Here is a 22,594-nt window from a genome sequence, read left to right on the forward strand (position 1 = left end):
AAGCACAATAGAAATGCAGTTAGAATTTAACCAATCCCACGCATACAACACCTTTGTCCAGCATGAATCTAACTATGGGTTTTACCCTTCCAAGCACAGGAACATTAAATTAAACATACTTGGGTGGAATTTTCCAAAAATTGCACAGAGGGCTGGATCAGGTGATAAAAGCAGTTTGAAACTCATAGAACATAGAACATTACAGCGCAGTACAGGGTCCTTCGGCTCTCGATGTTGCGCCGACCAGTAGAACCAATCTAAAGCCCCTCTAATCTACACTATTCCAATATCATCCATATGTTTATCCAATAACCATTTGAATGCTCTTAATGTTGACGAGTCCACTACTGCTGCAGGCAGGGCATTCCACACCCTTACTACTCTGAGTAAAGAACCTACCTCTAACATCTGTCCTATATCTCTCACCCCTCAATTTAAAGCTATGTCTCCTCGTGCTAGCCAACACCATCCGAGGAAAAAGGCTCTCACTATCCACCCTATCTAATCCTCTGATCATCTTGTATGCCTCTATTAAGTCACCTCTTAACCTTCTCTCTAACGAAAACAACCTCAAGCCCCTCAGCCTTTCCTCATATGATTTTCCCACCATACCAGGCAACATTCTGGTAAATCACCTCTGCACCCTTTCCAACACTTCCACATCTTTCCTATAATACGGCGACCAGAACTGTACGCAATACTCCAAATGCGGCCGCACCAGAGTTTTGTACAGTTGCAGCATGACCTCCTGGCTCTGAAACTCAATCCCTCTACCAATAAAAGCTAACACGCCGTATGCCTTCTTAACAACCCTATCAACCTGGGTGCCAACTTTCAGGGATCTATGCACATGGACACCCAGATCCCTCCGTTCATCCACACTACCAAGTATCTTACCATTAGCCCAGTACTCTGTATTCCTGTTATTCCTTCCAAAGTGAATCACCTCACACTTTTCCGCATTAAACTCCATTTGCCACCTCTCAGCCCAGCTCTGCAGCTTATCTATGTCCCTCTGTAACCTGCCATTTCCCTCCGCACTGTCTACAACTCCACCGACTTTAGTGTCATCCGCAAATTTACTAATCCATCCTTCCACACCCTCATCCAGCTCATTAATAAAAATGACAAACAGCAGTGGCCCCAAAACAGATTCTTGTGGTACACCACTAGTAACTGAACTCCAGGATGAATATTTCCCATCAACCACCACCCTTTGTTTTCTTACAGCTAGCCAATTCCTGATCCAAACCACTAAATCACCCTCAATCCCATGTGTCCGTATTTTCTGCAAAAGCTTACCATGGGGAACCTTATCAAACACTTTGCTGAAATCCATATACACCACATCAACTGCTTTACCCTCATCCACCTCTTTGGTCACCTTCTCAAAGAACTCAATAAGGTTTGTGAGGCACGACCTACCCTTCACAAAACCGTGCTGACTATCCCTAATCAAATTATTCCTTTCTAGGTGATTATAAATCCTATCTCTTATAATCCTTTCCAATACTTTGCCCACAACAGAAGTAAGGCTCACCGGTCTATAATTACCAGGGTTGTCCCTACTCCCCTTCTTGAACAAGCGGACAACATTTGCTATCCTCCAGTCTTCTGGCACTGTTCCTGTAGACAATGACGACACAAAGATCAAAGCCAAAGGCTCTGCAATCTCCTCTCTAGCCTCCCAGAGAATCCTAGGATAAATCCCATCCGGCCCAGGGGACTTATCTATTTTTACCCTTTCCAGAATTGCTAACACCGCCTCCTTATGAACATCAATCCCATCCAGTCCAACAGCCTGCATCTCAGTACTCCCCTCAACAACACTGTCCCTCTCCAGTGTGAATACCGATGAAAAATATTCATTCAGTGCCTCTCCTATCTCTTCATACTCCACGCACAACTTCCCACTCCTGCCCTTGACTGGCCCTAATCTTACCCTAGTCATTCTTTTACTCCTGACATATCTATAGAAAGCTTTAGGGTTTTCCTTGATCCTACCCGCCAAAGACTTCTCATGTCCCCTCCTGGCTCTTCTTAACTCTTTCTTTAGGTCCTTCCTGGCTAACTTGTAACTCTCAAGCGCCCTAACTGAGCCTTCACGTCTCATCTTAACATAAGTCTCCTTCTTCCTCTTCACAAGAGATTCAACCTCCTTAGTAAACCACGGTTCCCTCACACGTCTGCTTCCTCCCTGCCTGACAGGTACATATTTATCAAGGACGCGTAGTAGCTGTTCCCTGAACAAGTTCCACATTACAATTGTGCCCATCCCCTGCAGTTTCATGGAGTCATATAGTATAGAAGAGGCCCTTTGGCCCATCAAGTCTGCACTGACAAAACTACACTAAACCACACTAATCCCACTTCCTAGCACTTGAACCATAGCCTCGAGTGTTATGACATTTCAAGTGCTCATCCATGCACTTTTTGACGGTTGAGGTTTTATCTCTACTACCCACCCAAGGGAGTACATTCCAGACACCCACCGCCCTCAAAACTTTTCCTCAAATCCCCTCAAACTAGCCAGATCGAACAACACACTGCGCAATTTTGAAGCACTGGTGAGGATCACATAGCCAGCTTGGAGAGGGGAGGGGGAGGTTGGGTGCCAAACTTGCTGGTAAACCAGTGATCCAGAGATCGGGATGCTATTTTTAAGGGCGCCATGATTTCAAGATGCGGGCAAAGCCCCCTCCCCTCTCCCAACCTCAAATACAGAGGGCCAACCTTGCCCCAAGCACTCAGTGGTCATGTTACCCCTTCCCCCACCTCATCACGCAGATACGAGAATGAGCCAAAACCAACTCCCCCGCCCCCCCACACACATTTTCAGTGGCATTGGGGCTACCGCCCTCTTCCCCCCCCACCCATTGCAAGTGACTGACCCCCTCCACTGTCATGCAGGCTCAAACCCTGCTACCATCACCATTTCGCTAACATCACCATTTCCCTACCACCCCCCACACACACACACACACACACACACACACACATAATAGTCTCCTCCCCAACCCCCTCCCCACTCAAGGTTCCCTAGAGGCTCCACATCCTGGCAGTGCCAGGATGTGGAGGCGGGGAGTTGGTGGGGGTGGGTTTAGAATCTAATGCCCCTGGAAGCAATGACGTTAAGCCGCTTAGAAAGTAATATTAAAATGTATTTGAATTCATGGTAATCAGGCTCAAGCCCCTGCTGGGTGAGTTTTTACAACAAGCTGAGTGCTTTCGGGAGCTTGCAGAGGGAGAACGTTGTAATTTTCGAGTCTATTAGTGTTTTTGTATCTTGTATATTGTATTTTACCGGTATAATTAACTTATTCCCCTCCTCCTTGCTCCCACGTCCTCCAACCATGTGATCCATTATATTTTGTCTTTCATTAGTTCATTACCATTTTTCCTTTTGTAGTTGAGGATGTGAAGTGCAATGACACAGCTAGCTGCCCTGATAACAATACATGTTGCAAGCTTCCCTCCGGAGAATTTGGATGCTGTCCTGCACCAGACGTAAGAAATAATTATCTACGTTAGAAATGTGTTAGCATGTTTCATATTTTCTGTTGAGGACTACAATAGCACTTCTGCAACAATTCAAAGTGACGTTCAAATGTACCGGGTGGCACAGTGGTTAGCACTGCTGCCTCTCAGCGCCAGGACCTGGGTTCAATTCCTGACTTGGGTCACTCTGTGCAGAGTCTGCACATTCTCCCCATGTCTGCGTGGGTTTTCTCTGGGTGCTCCGGTTTCCTCCCAGAGTCTGAAAGACGTGCTGGTTAGGTGCATTGGCCATGCTAAATTCTCCCTCAGTGTACCCGAACAGGTGCCGGAGTGTGGCGCCTAGGGGATTTTCACAGTAACTTCATAGCAGTGTTAATGTAAGCCTACTTGTGACACTAATAAATAAACTTTAAAACTGTATTACATAACATAAAAACTAGGAGCAGGAGTAGGCCATCTGGCCCCTCAAACCTGCTCCGGCATTCAATAAGATCATGGCTGATCTTTTTGTGGACTCAGCTCCACTTAACCGTCTGCTCACCATAACCCTTAATTCCTTTACTGTTCAAAAATTTATCTATCCTTATCTTAAAAACATTCAAGCCTCAACTGCTTCACTAGGCAGGGAATTCCACAGATTCACAACCCTTTGTGTGAAGAAGTTCCTCCTCAACTCAGTCCTAAATCTGCTTCCCCTTATTTTGAGGCTATGCCCCCTAGTTCTAGTTTCACCCGCCAGTGGAAACAACTTCCCTGCTTCTAATCTATTCCCTTCATAATCTTATATGTTTCTATAAGATCATTCCTCATTCTTCTGAATTCCAGTGAGTATAGCCCCAGTCTACTCAGTCTCTCCTCATAAGCCAACCCTCTCAATTCCGAAATCAACCTAGTGAATCTCCTCTGCACCCCCTCCAGTGCCAGTATATCCTTTGTCAAGTAAGGAGACCAAAACTATACACAGTACTCCAGGTGTAGCCTCACCAGCACCTTATACAGCTGCAACATAATCTCGCTGTTTTTAAACTCCATCCCTCTAGCAATAAAGGACAAAATTCCATTTGCCTTCTTAATTACCTGCAAACCAACTCCTTGAGATTCCTGCACAAGGACACCCAGATCCCTCTGCACAGCAGCATGTTGCAATTTTTTACCATTTAAATAATAGTCCATTTTGTTGTTATTCCTACCAAAATGGATGACCTCACATTTACCAACATTGTACTCCATCTGCCAGACCCTCGCCCACTCACTTAGATTATCTATATCCCTTTACAGACTTTCAGCGTCCTCTGCACACTTTGCTCTTCCACCCAACTTATTGTCATCTGTGAATTTTGACACACTACACTTGGTCTCCAACTCCAAATCATCTATGTAAATCGTAAACAATTGCGGTCCCAACACTGATCCCTGAGGCACATCATTCATCTGACACTGAGTTTAAATACTGAATATCATATATACTCAAGTAATAGTTGATCTCATGTAAAAGTCACTCCCGACTTTTGACCAAAAAATCCTTAATATTTGATGCACCCTGTGTAAAATCAACTTTCCAAGGACGCTGTGCTCCAATTCAGTTCATTCCCCAATCTGCATTCAGAGAAACACAGCAGAGACCAGGAATTGAAGCAGATGTTTTTATTTTGTCTTTCTGCATCTGTGCTTGATCACAGCATGGTGTGTGCGTGTGCACGCGCATGCTGTGAAGCTCACTGAGCTGTCATGAACATCCCTATGGCCCCATGTCAAAAGAAAAGGGATTACTATTAAAACATACCTTTTAGGATCCTTTTTGATCCAATCCACATCCTTGAGCCGTGAGCATCTGAAACCGAGAGCAAAGACCCAACGTGCTTCTCTGCTGGCCATGTAAGCTTTGAGCTGACCCCTTCACTTCTTGCCTTAAAAAAAGCTTCAAAAATTCTACTTCTACAAATAACTATGGCATTTAAGACTGTAAAGATACAAAGATTGTTTGTTTGCCTGTGAGAGTGAACAGTACTTAGTTAGGAAGGCTTCAGTTGCTCAGATTAGGGAGGAGAAAAATCAGCTGAGTTCTTTCTATTTGCTGTCTTGTGAACCAGACTGCCAGTAACTATACAGAGCTTTCAGTTGAGGTTAAGATTGAGCTGGGCTCCAAATGACCTGCTATTGGCAACTTTTTGTAGGCTTTTTTTTTTGGAGACTTTAATTTCTTCATGATTACCTATCCCCAATTTTTCATCATCAAAGCTTTATAAAATAAAATCAGCTTCCGTCATGGACAAGGGCACATTTGAGGTAAATTTTACCGTCAGTGTTTCCAAAGAAAATGCACAGAACAAAGAAAATTACACACAGGAACAGGCCCTTCGGCCTTGCAAACCTGCACCGACCATGCTGCCCGTGTGAACTAAAACCCCCTACCCTTCTGGTATCCCTCTATTCCCATCCTATTCATATATTTGGCCAGACGCCCCTTAAAAGTCACTATCGTATCTGCTTCCACTACCTCCAGAAAGTTCCAGGCACCCACCCACTCTCTAAAAAAAAACTTGCCTCATACATCTCCTTTAAACCTTGCCCCGTGCACCTTAAACCTATGCCCCTTAGTAATTGACTCTTCCACCTGGGAAAAAGCTTCTGACTATCCACCCTGTCCATGCCCCTCATAATCTTGTAGACCTCTACCAGGTCGCCCCTCAGCCTCCGTCACTCCAGTGAGAACAAACCGAGTTTCAACAACCTCTCCTCATAACTAATGTCATCCATACCAGGCAACATCCTAGTAAATCTTCTCTGTACTTTTTCCAAAGCCTCCACATCCTTCTGATAGTGTGGCAACCAGAATTGAACACCATATTCCAGGTGCGGCCCAACTAAGGTCCTATAATGCTGCAACATGACTTGCCAATTTTTAAACTCAGTGCCCCGGCTGATGAAGGCAAGCATGCTGTATGACTTCTTGACTACCTTTTCAAACTGTGTTGCCACTTTCAGTGATCTGTGTACCTGTACATCCAGATCCCTTTGCCTATCAATACTCTTAAGGGTTCTGCCATTTACTGTATATTTCCTATCTTTATTAGACATTCCAAAATGCATTACCTCACATTTGTCCGGATTAAACTCTATCTGCCATCTCTCCGCCCAAGTCTCCAACTGATCTATACCCTGCTGTATCCTCTGACGGTCCTCATCACTATCCACAATTCCACCAACCTTTGTGTCATCTGCAAACTTACTAATCAATCCAGTTACATTTTCCTCCAAAATATATATATATATATATATATATACACATTTATATATCTATTACAAACAGAAAAGGTCCCGACACGGATCCCTGAGGAAGGCCACTAGTCACAGCTCTCCATTCAGAAATGCACCCTTCCATTGCTACTCTCTGTCTTTTATGACCACTCTATTATTTTCTGTATTTCTGTAAAATGACATTGATCATTAGATTAGGGTCTTTGTTATCCAGAATTCAATTTTTAACAGTCCTTGGAGTTTATTCATTATGCGGATGAAAGATGGCAATGGACTGTTCTTGTATCTAGTTGACTTGCATCCTAATTCAGTTAGTTTAATTTAGCTCTATAGCCGGTACTGGCTATGGATAGCAAGTAGTGAAAATAGAGTTTGCCAGCGATCTTGTGAAAGAAGAGCAATGTTGATCACATCCATTTTCAAGTGACTCCAGACACAATCGTGTAAAGCATCTGAGTACTGTATCTAAGCTAATTAGGACCAAGAGTGACTCTAAGACCTTTCCTGAACATTTGCAATAGCTTTACATTGCTGCCCTGTGATTCCCCTTGATAAACAGATGTTCTGTACATGACGAACGAAAGATGGGAAAATGGATGCAAGATATTCACTTGAGCAGAAATGATATTTTAGTTTCTAATGGATGGGGATGATGCCATGCACAGACAATGGTAATGCCATTAAATGTCAAGGGGAGGTAGTTATAATTCTCTTGATCTTGATGATTATAGCCTGGCATTTTTGTGTTGTGAATTACTTGCCACTTTACAGTAACCTCACAATTATGTTCTGTCAATTTCACACCCATTCGGCGAGTATATTAATACTTCTGTGTTTTATTACATTTTCTACCATATTAATTACACTCCATACCATCCTTCCCTACCACCCCCAAAATTTGGTGTTGGCAAAATTCGAAATTTCCTTTTCAGTTCCAAAATGCAAACTGTTTGTATGGAAATGGTGAACGACAGTGGCCCCAGCATCCATCCTTGTGGCATGCCACTTGCTACACTGAGTAAATATCTTGATTTAGCTCCTACACTCTGTAGGCATTCTATGAAAACAGCAGAGTAGAAGGTGGCCACTAGGCCCATCAAGTCTGCACTGACAACAATCCCACCCAGGCCCGATCCCCTTAACTCCAAATATTTACCCTGTTCATCCCCCCCTTCACATTAAGGGCCAGTTTAACATGTCCAATTAACCTTACTCGCACATCTTTGGACTGTGGGAGGAAAGCGGAGCACCCAGAGGAAACACATGCAGACATGGGGAGAACATGAAAACTCCACACAGACAGTCACCCGAGGCCGGAATTGAACCCGGGTCCCTGGCACTGTGAGGCAGCAGTGCTAACCACTGTGACGCTTGCCGCCCCAAAGCTAGTTTTAAAGGCAGCTTGCTCTCCATTGTGCTCCTTGTCTCGGTAATATTTGGACTCTGCAAATTCTGGTCCTAACCACAAGTCTACCATGGAAACATAGTAGAGTTAATCCTACTATATCTTTTAAGACAATGATCAAGTCGAATAATCTGTGCATTGATTGCATTTTATCATTAAAATTACAAACGAGGTCTTGGTGCTTTATAAAATTTTCCTTTGATATTTGAAAGCAGATGATGATGAGTTGGTCCAGAAACTAATGACAATTACCAATCTTAGTCAGCTGAAACTGATAAAACATTTCCCCGGGTTATTAGGAGAGAGTAGGCACCGGAGGAAATGTTAGATTTAAATTCAGTCATGAGTGATTTGAAATATGAATGCTAACTTAATCAAGATTTAGAAAGTTTACGACGCTATTTGCAACCCTAAAACTCCCTTTGCAGGGTACTATTTGGGGTAATGGTTACTTTATTCCTTCTTCTTTGTTCCCATTAGGCAGTTTGTTGTGCTGACCATATACATTGCTGTCCACATGGATACAAATGCCGCCCTGGTACTGGAGAATGCTTCCAGAAAGGAAACTCCATCCCCTGGATGATGAAGACTCCAGCTGTTGTGCAAGGGAGAGCAATGAATGTACAGTGTGATGAGAGAAAGAGCTGTCCTCCAAACCACACTTGCTGCAAATCAGCTTCAGGTGATTGGACCTGCTGCCCCCTTCCACAGGTAGGTTTTCAAAACAAACAAAAGGTTGACCTGAACCCAACTAGATGAAGACTGGAAACTGCAACTATAATCATGTATAGAATTTTTATCAGTCAATTATCAAACAAGGGAGGGAAGTTTAAACAGTGGTGTCAACACGTTAATTCTTTTCCAGCTAGGAATTGGATTAGTTTGTAAACTAAAAGGCTAGTGTAGTAAGGAACATAAAATTGGTGACAGGAAACCTTCGCCTTAGCCCAGCAAGCCTTTTAGCAGAAAACTTGAATATCAGAAATAAAAATTGAGATGCTGAGAATAGTGGATTAAAAATGTCTATTTGTTCTGATAATGCAATTTTATTTAATTTACCGCATTAAGCATATTTCATGTCCCGTCACTTTACAATGTTGAGATTGTTCTTCATGTATCACATGTATTGAGTGTTTTGAATAGCCAGCTATCTATTTGGGTAGCATAGTGCAAGGGGAAAGGGTGAGGGCCTCTAGTTGGGTTTCTGAACTGCCACAATGAGCTGAGGTAGTTGTTAACTGTTGAACTCACAGGTGCATCCACACAATCTACAAGTTTCAAGGGTATACATTGATTTTAGATGGATTAATATGGGCAATTCTCACAGACATCTTGGCAAACACATCTTGATTTAATGCTTTTGTTTTTGCCCCAATAGGCAGTTTGTTGTGAGGATCACATACATTGCTGTCCCAGTGGCTACACATGTGATGTTCAGCACCAACTCTGTAAATCAAAGGGTAGTTCCATTCCCATGATCCTCAAACTCTCAGCCAGTGTGGAAAGAACAGAAGGCATGATGTGTGGCGAAGATACAATGTGCCAGTCAGGGACCACCTGCTGCAGAAACCGTTCTGGAGGCTGGAGCTGTTGCCCTTTCACTCAGGTTAGTAGAACATTTCTGGTCATTTCCCTTTCTGTGCTGGTGCATTTGATAGGACATCATCAAATAGCCCTCTTCCTTTCCACAGCGAGAACTAGGCACGCCTGTCCTTTTAATTTAGCAGTTGTGTGGAACTTTCCAATGCTCCAGTGGATACACACCTTAAAATTCTGAATTTAGATTTGGAAGATGGATTCTGGAATTATACTCATAATTTTACACCATTCCCCCCTTCAAAAACCAGTTTGGTCTTTCTGTTCAAGACGCACATCAGTATTTTCTTCAATTAAGCATCAGGAAGATCAAAGCTTTACTTCTAAACCCTCACCATAACCTTGCATTCCTTGTCACTGACCATTCTTCTCCACTCACTTAGGCTGAAGCATGTCACTTTGTTTGATGCAGAGTTGACCTTCAAACCACATATTCCATCAGTCACCAAGACTGCTTATTTCTATCTCTGCAACATTGGTTGCCTCAGATCCCACCTCACTCCCACTGCAATTGAAACTGTTATCCCTGACCTTGCCACACTTTGTTTGATTTCTCCGTCAACCACAGCTTGTATTATTAGCACCTTTAATGTAATAAAATACCTCCAGGTGCTTTACATGAATGTTATGAAATAAAATTTGACATCAAGCTATAGAAGGCGATAATGGGACAGGTTTGAAGGAGCATCATAATGGGAAAGAGATGGCTGGAGAGATTTTTCAGGAGGGAATTCCAATGTATCGGGCCTTGGGAGCTGGAAGCGTCAACACCAGTGGTTGAGTAATTAAAATTGGAGATGCTCTCGAGGGATCAGAATTAGAGGAGTACAGATATCTTGGAGGGACATGGGACTGTAGGACATTTCAGAGATAAGGGACAAAACCATGGTTGGGATTTAAAAATGAGAATTTAGTCATTGCTTAACTGGGAGTCATTGTAGCTCAGTCAGCACAGAGTTGATGAGTGAATGGGTCTTAGTTTCTGTTAGAGTACCTGCAAAGAGCTTTGGATGACATCAGGTTGATGCAGCATAGAATGTGGGAGGCCAGCCGGGAATGCATTGAAATTTTCATATCTACTGGTAACAGAAGCATGAATGAGGGTTTCAGCACCAGGTGAGCTGAGGTGGAACAGAGTCGAGTGACGTTACAGAGGTAGAAGTACGTGGTCTTAGTGTAGATATGTGGTTGGCGTCAAATATATCAAGGTTTCAAATGTTCTGGTTTCACTTGCTGAGGAGAAGGATAGAGTCTGTTGTGAATGAGTGGTAGCAGGGACCAAAGCCACTTAAATTTTGGAAAGCCTTGGCTTTGGTTTTCCTAATATTTAATTGAGGCAAATTTCTGTGCTTTCAGTACTGGATGACAGATTAGCAGTCTGCTAATTGCGAGTGTCGAGAGAACTCGCGGTGAGCTATAGTGGGCAGTCTTCAGTGTATATGTGAAAACTGATACTTGTTTCCAGATCATGTTGGGAACAGGTAGCTCTTCAGTATAGCGTACAGAGGGTATTCCACATTGTCATAATCTGCTGTACCCTCTCAATCTGGCACAGCGATGCGACATGCAGGAGGAGGAGGACCAGGAGGGAGTGGAGGAAGAGCCCTAGGGTACCTTGAGGAAGGAGGACAGGCACTGGCCAGGAGGACCAGGGCTACCCTCATAGCCTCCAGGTTCACACATTAGGAGACTTGCTATCTGCCAGCTCTACAGCTCCCCCTGCCCCCTCCTCCTCCACAAATCTTCAACCCCCCCCCCCCCCCCCCCCCCCCCCCCACCAGACCTTCTCACCCAAACCTTCAACTACTCCACCAGATCTTCACCTCTGCCCCTCCCCATGGAAGGTCTCATTGGCATCTCACCAGGGTGATGGGTCTAGGTTGGCCATGAGTGTGAATCGCTAATCAAGGTAGGAGGGTGAAGACGATGCGCTGTGAGGTAAGCTGTGATAGTTCTCAGGTTCTGAAAATGTATAATTTCTGTCTGCTGACTGCACACTTTGATCCCCAGGCTCATACCTGAGTGAGGTTCAGAGGCACATTCCTTTGCTCTTAAGGGGGGCAAAGTGGCACGGTTAAGGGTTCAGTGAGTGATGATGCAGTCATTCGAGGATGTCTGTCACGGGGGGTCTAACTGTTGGGATTACGTGGAGCACCTGCAGTTTCGATGGGGAGACGAGCCCTTACTGTGGGAGAGGGGTCGAAGACAAAGGCCTTGCGACTTTGAGGTGCAATATTATTTAATATGGTGATTCGTGACAGTGCAACATTATCAAGGTCCTTATTAACGGTGTCTAACTTCACCCGTACCCACTCTGTGCACTTACAACTTCTTCATCTTGCATAGCCTACTACTAGGTCTAGGTGTTTCCCAGGATGCAAATCAAATGTGGAGGCAGCTTGCTGTCTTCCCTGTCCAGTAGCCTGAGATGTCCTTGGCGGGTGTACTCTGGGGGGGGGGGCCTGGGCTACTCCATGGGTGGAGGGGCAGCTGGAGTGAGCTCCTGAAGCCTCTACGTCACTTGATGCTGCCAGTTCTGGAGGCCTGGAGACATTTTCTGTGCCATGGTATTGAAGCCCTTAGTGATGGCACTCTGTGTGTGCACCAAGCCCTGGAGCCCCTCAGCAATGACCACCTGTGTCTGGGCCATGATAAGGCCCTCCGTCATGGTCCTTGATGTCTGGGCCATGCTCTTGACTCTCTCAGCCATGGTCCTCCGAGATTGATCCATGCATTGGGCTCCATCACTCATGGCTCGGTGTCCTGCCCCAGGCTTTCCACTGTGGTCGCCATCCCTTGCAGTGTTGGCCTGGGTGCCATGTAATGCCAACAACATCTCCTGGGACTGTAGGCTTGAAGACTCCTCCAATCCTGGCAGCTGCAGGAATGTAGCTGACAACCAATCTTGATATTCCCAGCTCTGCCTTTGCATCTCCAGCAGCTCAGAGCGAAACTTGTCCAGAAGCACAGCATCTGGCTGTGGAGCAGCTGTGTCCTAGGATCCAGCAGACCTCCAACATCCTTGGGATGTTCCTGTCTCCATTTGATGTGCATCAGAAGCAGTGTGGTGCTCACCAGACACCCGGAAGCCTGTCTGCTCAGATCACCCACCAAGGTCTGTGTCTGCGGTGGTGGATGGAGCAGTTGCCAGCTGTGACGCCTCTTCCATTTCTTCCTTGGAGATTTTCTCCGAGCTGCTATTGAGGGTTTCGTAGGAGGCTCTGTCTCTGGATGGCCTGGCCTCATCAGATTATGATTCTGCAAGGCAAGGGACAAGGTTTCAGTAAATGGAAGAACAAGAGTCTGGGCAATAGACAACTCAGTTGAGACAGACAGGTCATATGGATGAAGGTGCAATAGATCCTCATTTCTCTGGGACAGGTCAACCTCGCTGTGAGTCACAACTCTTCCTAGCCCTCTTCTGCAAGCTCCATTGCCCTTTTTTAGGGGGTGAAGATTCTTCGCTCGGGCATTCCCCCCTCCGTCTTCTTCCTCTCCCTTTTATTATGGACTGTCTTTTCCTGCAGGGACACAGAGGACATTGTGAGCTGGATGGCTGGCAGGTGGGTGGTTATACTGGCATATGTGGGTACCGTGTTTAGCTCTAAGGAATTGTGATTCGGAGTTGTGGGGGATGTGATGGAAGATGCTGGGAGATCGGGTGTTCGGAGGCTGTGAGGTGGCAGCGAGTAGATAGAGTGACCTACCGAGGGTGACGGATGGGAGTGATGTCAGGGAGAGACAGGTGGTTACTCACTCTTGAAGCACATTGGAGGCTATTCGTCTTCTTGGGGCATTGGACCTCTGTACTCCTGGTCATGTTGCTGGCACTGACTGCAGCTGCCACCACCTCCCAGCCAGGGGAGGTGATGTTACTTGACAGTCTCCTGCCAACATGCGGGTAGATGGTGGCCACCTCTCCTCCAATGCATCCAAAAGCATAGTAAGGTTCCCCCTCCAAGGATTGTCGAGCTAGTGTTCTCTTGGCCATCTTCCTGGCTTGACTGAGAGCGAGTGCTGAGGAACCATTTAAATGCAGCTCCCCTTTGGTTGCAGTGCACGCTGAGCCCTGGGCCGGGCAGATCAGATGTCTGGTGAATCACACATGGTGAGTCTCACGTGGGGGAGCAATTACTGCATTAAGTGGAGGAAGATCATCATCCGTGCACCGATTTTCGCACCCAATAAAACAGCCAATTTTTGGGAAAATTCCCCCTTATGATTGTGTTTTCTTATATCCTTTAATGGGATGTGAGCGTCGCTGGCTGGTCAGTGTTTACTGCCCTTCGGGGGCATTTAAGAGTCAATTACATTGCTGTGGATCTGGAATCACATGTAAGGATGGCAGGTGTCCTTCACTGAAGGACATTAGTGAACCAGATGGGTCTTTATAACAATTGACAATGGTTTCATGGTCATCATTAATTTATTTTTATTGAATTCAAATTTCACCATCTGCCATGGTGGGATTTGACGCAGGGTCCCTAGTCGAGTGACAATACCGCTGTGCCACTACCTCCCTGTATCTGATTACAATTTGAAATTTCTAATCTGAACAGCACATCCTTATGAGGTGCATCTGTAGATTGTACTAATGAAGGTGGAGCACGTTGCATAGAGAGCCCTTTCAGAGTTGACAGAACAGTCTATAGCTGCAATCACTCAGCAATTTTAATTATGATGTGGAGATGCCGGCGTTGGACTGGGGTGAACACAGTAAGAAGTTTAACAACACCAGGTTAAAGTCCAACAAGTTTATTTGGTAGCAAATGCCATTAGCTTTCGGAGTGCTGCTCCTTCGTCAGATGGAGTGGATAAACCTGTTGGACTTTAACCTGGTGTTGTTAAAACTCTTACCAATTTTAATTATAAAAAAGTGCAAAGTGCCTCGATAAACAGAACCAAAAGTTTCTGCATTTCTCTCCCATTAGGCGGTTTGCTGTAAAGACGAAGCCCACTGCTGTCCCAAAGGCTACATGTGTGATGATAAAAATAAGTTCTGCGTAAAGAAGGCAGTGCCTTTCCCCTGGATCACCAATGAAGTAACTAACATGAAATCTCTGGAGAAGAGCAGCGCATTAAATACCAAGTGTGATGACACTAAGAGCTGCCCTACAGGCAGTACCTGCTGTCGGGAGCGCTCGGGAGCCTGGGGTTGCTGTCCTCTGATTGATGTAAGTTATGTGTGTGCTTCTGTTTAGATTTGTTATATGGAAAATTTGTTTCCATTTAAATATTGTCACCAAATGTTTCTGCAGAGAGCGAGGAACATTGCTATTTGCTAGGATGTCTAACATGCCGAGTTTTGCTAACATTCTGATGAAAACTGATCAGAAAACCAAAACATAATTCTGCTTCTCTCCCATGGTTGCTGTCTGCCCTGAATTTTTCCAGCATTTTCAGTTGTTTCACATTTCCTCCACCTGCAGTATTTAACTGGACAGGGTGGCTCAGTGGCTAGCACTGCTGCCTCACAGCGCCAGGGACTTTGGATGAGATAGCCATTATATTCCTTTGTCTTTATCAGAGATGGTAATCAGCCTTTAGATTATTTTAGAATTATCTTGCCTGGATCACATGATAAATCATTTCATACATTAGCTCTTGTGTCTGCTGAACTGAGTTTTATCTCAGTGGATTGCCTTGTTGCATCTACTTAACAGTGCAGATCGGTTTGCGTGAAGGCTTGAGTTCACTGGGATTGATAATTCAACTGTTTAACCTGCGAGTTTGGTTCTGTTGTATTTCTTGTTGATTACGGAGCAATATTGATGGGATATTGTGGAGAATGTGGCTGCATTGCCTGATGCTTAGAATTGAGATGCTCAGTCAGCTGCTAACCTGGGTCTTTAATGAAAATTTGAATCGGCAACTTTAGTTTTTAAGTTTATTTTATTAATGTCATAAGTAGGCTTGCATTAACACTGCAATGAAGTTACTGTGAAAATCCCCTAGTCGCCACACTCTGGCGCCTGTTCGGGAATGAGGGGGAATTTAGCACTGGCCAATGCACCTAACCAGCACGTCTTTCAGGCTGTGGGCAGAAACCGGAGCACCCAAGCTGGAAATCGAACCCAGGTCCCTGGCTCTGAGAGGCAGCAGTGCTAACCACTGTGGCACCGTCCCGACCTGGAGGGAGTGGTTCTGTTGTACATTAGACTCTGCATTCATTTCTGTCAGTGGCTTGTGGTACATTCTCAGCCATCTTTGGGGGTCTGTGTCCTTTTAAAAATGCAAAACTCCGATCTTTTTAAAGTACAATATTTCTGTGTACTATTCCAGGGTTTTGTTTTTCATCATCATGCACAGTGGTGGCACACTGCTGCCTCACAGTGCCAAGGACCCAAGTTCAATTCCAGCCTTCGGTCACCGTGTGGAGTTTGCACGTTCTCTCCATGCCTGCATGGGTTTCCTCCGGGTGCTCCGGTTTCCTCCCACAGTCCAAAGATGTGCAGGTTAGGTGGATTGGCCATGCTAAATTGTCCCTTCGTGTCTCAAGATGCGTAGGTTAGGGGGATTAGTGCAATAATCCATTATTCAGGAATTTATAGCAGGGCATTTTGAAAATCTGAATGCAATCAGGCTGAGTCGGCATGATTTTGTGGAAGGGAAATAGAGTTGTTTTTTTTTTAAAGAGTTCCTGAGTTTGGAACCTCTGGATTTGGTGCACTTAGATTTCCAAAAGGTATGTGATAAAGTGCCACATCAAACATTACAGCAAACTAGGGGCACACAGTGTAGGGGATACATATTAGTATGGCTAGAGCACAAGATAACAGGAAGCAGAGAGTAGGGATAAATGGGTCATGTTCAGCTTGGCAAGCTACAAGTAGAATTCCATCGGAATCAGTTTTGGGGCCACAACTGTTCGCAATCTATATCAATGATTTGGTTGAAGAATGTATGCTTGCTGATGGGAGAATAAGTTGTGAAAAGGGCGTAAGGAGGCTGCAACGGGATACAGATGAGTTCGGTGAGCGGGCAAACATTTGGCCGATGGAACATGATGGGAGAAAATGTGAACTTGTCACTGTGGCGGGAAGAATAGAAACGTAGTGCCACATTTAAATGGAGAGAGATTGTGGTACCAAAAAACCCGGTACATATATCACAGAACAGTAGTATGCAGTTATAGCAAGTGATTAGGAAGGCAAATGGAATGACACTGCTGCAAGGGGGATGAAATGTAAAAGTCGCTCGAATTGTTCTTGTAGGATGATGGAATGTGGAAAAGGGTGAGAATGAATCATGAAGAAACTGGAAGATTTTGTCAGAAACCTAAAACCAAAAGTCACTGTGCTAAATTATGCTGTTTAAAATCTTTCATTCCTTATTATAATCACTTAAAATTGCATTTAGACAGAACTAGTAGTGAGCACAATGATCATTTACAATTATGTTAGCCATTGCCAAGAGGTATTCTTGATAGAGTCCTGAACCTGCACAATTCATGGCTCTTTCAAAAAGAAGTACTAAACATGTAAAGTAGGTGCAATGGACATCTGGCCGTATAGTTGAGATCCATGTGTGGCACAGTGGTTAGCACTGCTGCCTCAGCACCAGGGACCCAGGTTCGATTCCCCGCTTGGGTCATTGTCTGTGCGGAGTTTGCACATTCTCCCCGTGCCTGCGTGGCTTTCCTCTGGGTGCTCCGGTTTCCTCCCACAGTCCCACAGTCCAAAGATGTGCGGGTTAGGTTTATTGGCCGTGTTAAATTGCTCCTTAGTGTCAGGGGCATTAGCAGAGTGTTACGGGGATAGGGCTTGGATGGGATTGTTGTCGGTGCAGGCTCGATTGGGCCAGATGGCTTCTTTCTGCACTGTAGGGATTCTATGGTTATGATCTTAAGCGCTGGCATGTCTGTCCATTCCTAACACTCAGAACAGGAACTTGTCCAAAGTTTTGTCCTACTTTGCATATTTGGAACAGATTTTGGAAAATAACACATCCCCAGCCCATAATTTTCAACCTAAAACTAAAGGTTAAATTTTCTGATGTGTTCCCCAGGAGTTGTGGGAAAAGGTAGAGAATTTCCCCTGTAACAAGCCGACCGGGGCACGAGGGAGGGTCTAAAATTGTACTGCAGTGCGCGAGTCCTGCTCCCTTGTGAGGGCAGGAGCAAATGTAGTTAATAATCTTTTTACAAACTATGTAACCATGATCACTGGGATTAAACCTGATACTAAAACTTTGGTTACTACCAAATCATTTGGATAGGCATGCTATTTTGCTCTGCCTTTCATCACTGCTGTCAGTTGATCCTTTATAGCTGCTTTTGCTAATGTTCCATGGCATATGTAAACCATTTCATATGTTTTATAAAGTATGGTTTCATTTAGTCTGCTTTGTGTCGGCAGTCAGTACTGCTATACGTTGCACCTCGGCACGTTTATCGTCTGTGCTGAGAGTACGTGGATTAGGAAAATGTCTTCAGTCTGTTTTCAGAAAACTCTTGGTCATGAGTCTAAAATTAATTTGTTGCTGGTTGCATAAATTATTGTTCAAATGCTGGTTTTATTTTGGACATCGATTGTAACGGATATCAAACATCTTACCTTGCTTGGCTCTTTTCCCCTTTCCTCAATTCCCACCCCCACCTCCCCTTTTCCTCTGCTCTGTTTCTCTCCCCTCCCCCACCTTCCTGTACAAATTCTTTCTGCCTTCATCATCAATAGTTTTCTGTCCTGAAGACACTGGTGTTGGGGTGTGATTCCAAAGGTGGTGCTTTAGTACTTTAGCACAGTTCCATTTGCAAATGTGTTAGAGTGTGGAGGGCATTACAGCCAAGTTATTAGCTACTCGACATCTTTGCATATGTTTTCCATGAAGAATCAAGCAATAGTCAAGATGCGGACAGTGGTGGCTATGTTGCTGAACTAATAACAAGGCTCATGAATACAAATCACTCCGTGGCAAATGTGTTTTAAAATTTGTTTATTTATTAGTCACAAGTACATTAACACTGCAATGACGTTACTGTGAAAATCCTCTAGTTGCCACACTCCAGCACCTGTTCAGGTACACTGAGGGAGAATTTAGCATGGCCAATGCACCCTAACCAGCACGTCTTTCGGACTATGGGAGGAAACCCACGCAGACACGGGGAGAACGTGCAGACTCCGCAGGGACAGTGACCCAAGTCGAGAATCAAACCTGGGTCCCTGGAGCTGTGAGGCAGCAGTGCTAACCACTGTGCCATCGTGCCGCCATTAATGTTAATAAATCTGGTGAGCTAACACCAATCAAAATAACAATTATAGCTACGGATTTGTGCAAAATCACAACTGGTTCATTAACTTGCTTTTGAGAAGGGAGTCAGCTCCTTAATTGACTCTGAACCCAGAACATATGGTTGACGAATTCCCTCTGTAGCCCAGCAAACCACTCAGCTGGAACAAAAACAATTGGTATGTACCCAAGACGAGGATCAGCCATCTCCTCAAGGCAGTGAATGCAGCCTTGTCGTCATTGCCCGTGTCCTATGATCAAATTTAAATAACCTCCTATTGACTCTGACGAAGGATAATCCTGACTCGAAACATTGGCTCTATTCTCTCTCCACAGGTGCTGTCAGACCTGCTGAGATTTTCCAGCATTTTCTGTTTTCTTTTCAGATTCCTGCATCCGTGGTACTTTGCCTTTATCCTACTGACTCAATTTGGCCAGTAACTGTCAGCAGGAAGGATTTGCTTGAATGCATTTAGAAAACTAGTGGAAAATTAAACACAGCTCAATTCAATGGAAGCCACCAGAAGTTCCGTAATAGCTCTAATCCACAGGTGTAATAGTTTACTTGTAGTTTAAGTGCTGATTAAGGGATGGAAGAGAGTGGGCAGAACTTGGTTTAGAACCTTTCATTTAGGACAGAACTTAACGTACTGAGGTTTGAATTGAGCATCTCTAAGAGGATGAAGCTCATTTTTAAAAAAAATTGATAGAGCCGTTACGTTGATTTTGTAGACGATTTTTTTTTACATTTTCTTCTCTTCCCACTGATTTTCAAAGTGATACTGTAGCAAAGAATGCAAGTGGAGCTGTTTCTTCTCCCAAGCCTTTGCCTATTTTCAGTCTAAAGGGTATGTGAAAATAAATCAGGTTGGCCAATTCCTTCTGTAAGAAGTCTTACAACACCAGGTTAAAGTCCAACAGGTTTATTTGGTAGCAAATACCATAAGCTTTCGGAGCGATGCCCCTTCGTCAGATGGAGTAGTTTTGGACTTTAACCTGGTGTTGTAAGACTTCTTACTGTGCTTACCCCAGTCCAACGCCGGCATCTCCACATCAATTCCTTCTGACCATGCCGTTAGTATAAAGATCATGACCTGCAGAGTGAGATTGGGCTATTAATGAACCCTTCTCACCTTCTGTTTGCCAGGATTTTGTTTGCTGTTGACTTTTGTAATTAATTGCTTTGTTGACATGGACAAATGATGGACTCGCTTCCTTTCCCAAACTGCCATTGATGGACTGTGTGCTGGACACACACCGACTTTCTGCTTGTACAGTTACCCGGGTACGAAATCATGACAAATGATGGTTAAAGTTATGAAAACCCTCTTGTGTGATAGTTGGCTGTCAGTTTAGTTACTTTGCTTGATTGCTTCCAATACACTGTGAAACCACTGAGTATTAAGTAGAACTATGAGGGGGGTGGACTTTGCATAGGCCACAGTTCATATATTCTTTTACTTAATATAATGTCACAAAAACAATAAAAATACCTATGAATGCGAGTTTCAATTCTTTTAAACCACTGCAGTGAATTCATCCACATTATATAAGGTCCATTTTTTGATCATGACAGGTTGTGTTAACACTGTAGACCTTTTAGGTTCTTGTAGTTTTAATGTTTCCTTCCCATAAAATATTGTACATTAAAATAAAAACAAAATAATGCAGATGCATTAATCTGAAACAAAGCTCTGCTGAAGGGTCATCCTGACTTGAAACGTTGGCTCAATTCTCTCTCCACAGATGCTGTCAGATTTGCTGAGATTTTCCAGCATTTTCTGTTTTTGTTTTGTAATATTATAAACTGTAGATTTAGCTTGGTTTGCAGCCAACTGCTTACCTGGAAGGAAAGGGACCTTTAAGCGGGTACTGAAGATTTTTTTTGTATTTCCACTAGGCTGTGTGCTGCAAGGATCATGAACACTGCTGTCCAAATGGTTACACCTGTAACCTGAGCGCTGGAACCTGTGAAAAGCAAAGCCATTCTGTACCTTGGGAGGTCAAGCACTCGCCCGTTTCTGATGTAAAATGTGACGACAAGTTCAGCTGCCAGCCTCCAGCCACCTGCTGTAAGATTGCGTCAGGGGGCTGGGCTTGCTGCCCCTATGAAAAAGTAAGTGCTTCAGGAATTGTACTCTGCTCCCTCAGTGGATTGATTTTGCCACTTCAGGCTGTATGGGACAATCGGGACCTAGAGGTGCAGGATTCAATGATGAAGTTGCTAAGTCTGAGTTGGAGCGATGGTCAAGATGCTCTGTCGTGAGTTCAGTGTCCCACTTAAGGTTCCCACTCATAATTGCTGCCTTGTGGTATCTGCTGAGCATTGAAAGAGAGCAGGACAAAGCTCAGTTATATCATAGAATAGAATCCCTACAGTGCAGAAGGAGGCCATTTGGCCCACCGAGTCTGCGCTGACCACAATCCCATCCAGCCCCTATCCCCATAGCCCAACATATTTACCCTGCTAGTCCCCCTGACACTAATTGGCAATTTAGCATAGCCAATCCACCTAACTCGCACATCTTTCAGACTGTGGGGAAACCAGAGCACCCGGAGGAAACCCACGCAGACACGAGGAGAATGTGCAAACTCCACACAGACAGTCACCCAAGGCCAAGATCGAACCCAGATCCCTGGCGCTGTGAGGCAGCAGTGCTAACTACTGTGCCAAACTAATTTGTCCCATTTTCAAATGTCCTGTTTTTGAAGTGATGTGAAACTTTATGCTAACATTAGGAGATGCCTCTATTGAAGGCATTGAGGAGGAAAGAATGTGTGGCAGAGGTAAAGTGGAGTCCAATTAGATTATGTGAAGTTGGAAATGCATGAACGTTTTAACAAGGTCCAAATATCCTTTGGTGAAGTAGATATCTGTTGCAGATGATTTTTAACTAAGCTCTTGCTATATAAGTCAAAGCTACATTTGGTGGCTTGCTTTGACATTAATTCACGAGTGTTTCTCAATGCTGGGGACCCGTGTTGAATGTCAGACTGGGAATCTTTAAACTCCATACCATAAGATGTTAATACTTTGCAATTTTTCCATCGTCAATCCTGTATTGGGCTGGTGGTTTTCTTTGCGGTATTTCACTATAATAGCCTGAGTTTGAGCTAATTCACTTCCTCATAATCAAGTACAAGTAAACTAGACAAGCAAAGGTTGGTGTGAGAGAGTTCTTTGGTTGGATTTTGTAGGTCAGATTTGTAAAATGGAAGATGATATTTCACTGATTAGGGGGGCAATAATAGCATATCTATTTTCTTCCATTCCACTTCACAAGCTCTTAATTTCTGCTGAAAATATCCTGCTAAGGAGAAAAATTCCTTAAAAAATCAATTTAAAATATCTCTGACAGTGAAAGTGTATTTGAGGAAATATCTGGCTCATCGAAACATTATGTAGGAACTGGCATCAGTCTTTAGACTGTTGAAGTTCATTTATTAGCGTCACAAGTAGTACATTAACACTGCAATGAAGTCACTGTGAAAATCTCTAGTTGCCACACTCTGGCGCCTGTTTGGGTACACTGAGGGAGAATTTAGCATGGCCAATGCACCTAACCAGCATGTCTTTTGGACTGTGGGAGGAAACCAGAGCACCTGGAG

The 22,594-nt window shown here is 44.2% G+C and overlaps 1 protein-coding gene across 6 annotated transcripts in view; it reads left to right on the top strand.

The window, feature by feature from the left end:
• The window catches only part of grnb (granulin b), an 83,107-nt gene that overhangs the window by 55,572 nt on the left and 4,941 nt on the right, over positions 1-22,594 (top strand). For all 6 annotated transcript variants that reach the window (XM_078223820.1, XM_078223816.1, XM_078223817.1 and 3 more), the window contains 5 exons: positions 3,410-3,507; positions 8,642-8,872; positions 9,540-9,767; positions 14,689-14,931; positions 20,886-21,101. In XM_078223820.1, the coding sequence (XP_078079946.1) occupies positions 3,410-3,507; positions 8,642-8,872; positions 9,540-9,767; positions 14,689-14,931; positions 20,886-21,101 (1,016 nt within the window). The remainder of the gene's footprint in view (positions 1-3,409; positions 3,508-8,641; positions 8,873-9,539; positions 9,768-14,688; positions 14,932-20,885; positions 21,102-22,594) is intronic.

This window comes from Mustelus asterias, chromosome 11, assembly GCF_964213995.1.
Source record: "Mustelus asterias chromosome 11, sMusAst1.hap1.1, whole genome shotgun sequence".
NCBI lineage: Eukaryota > Metazoa > Chordata > Chondrichthyes > Carcharhiniformes > Triakidae > Mustelus > Mustelus asterias.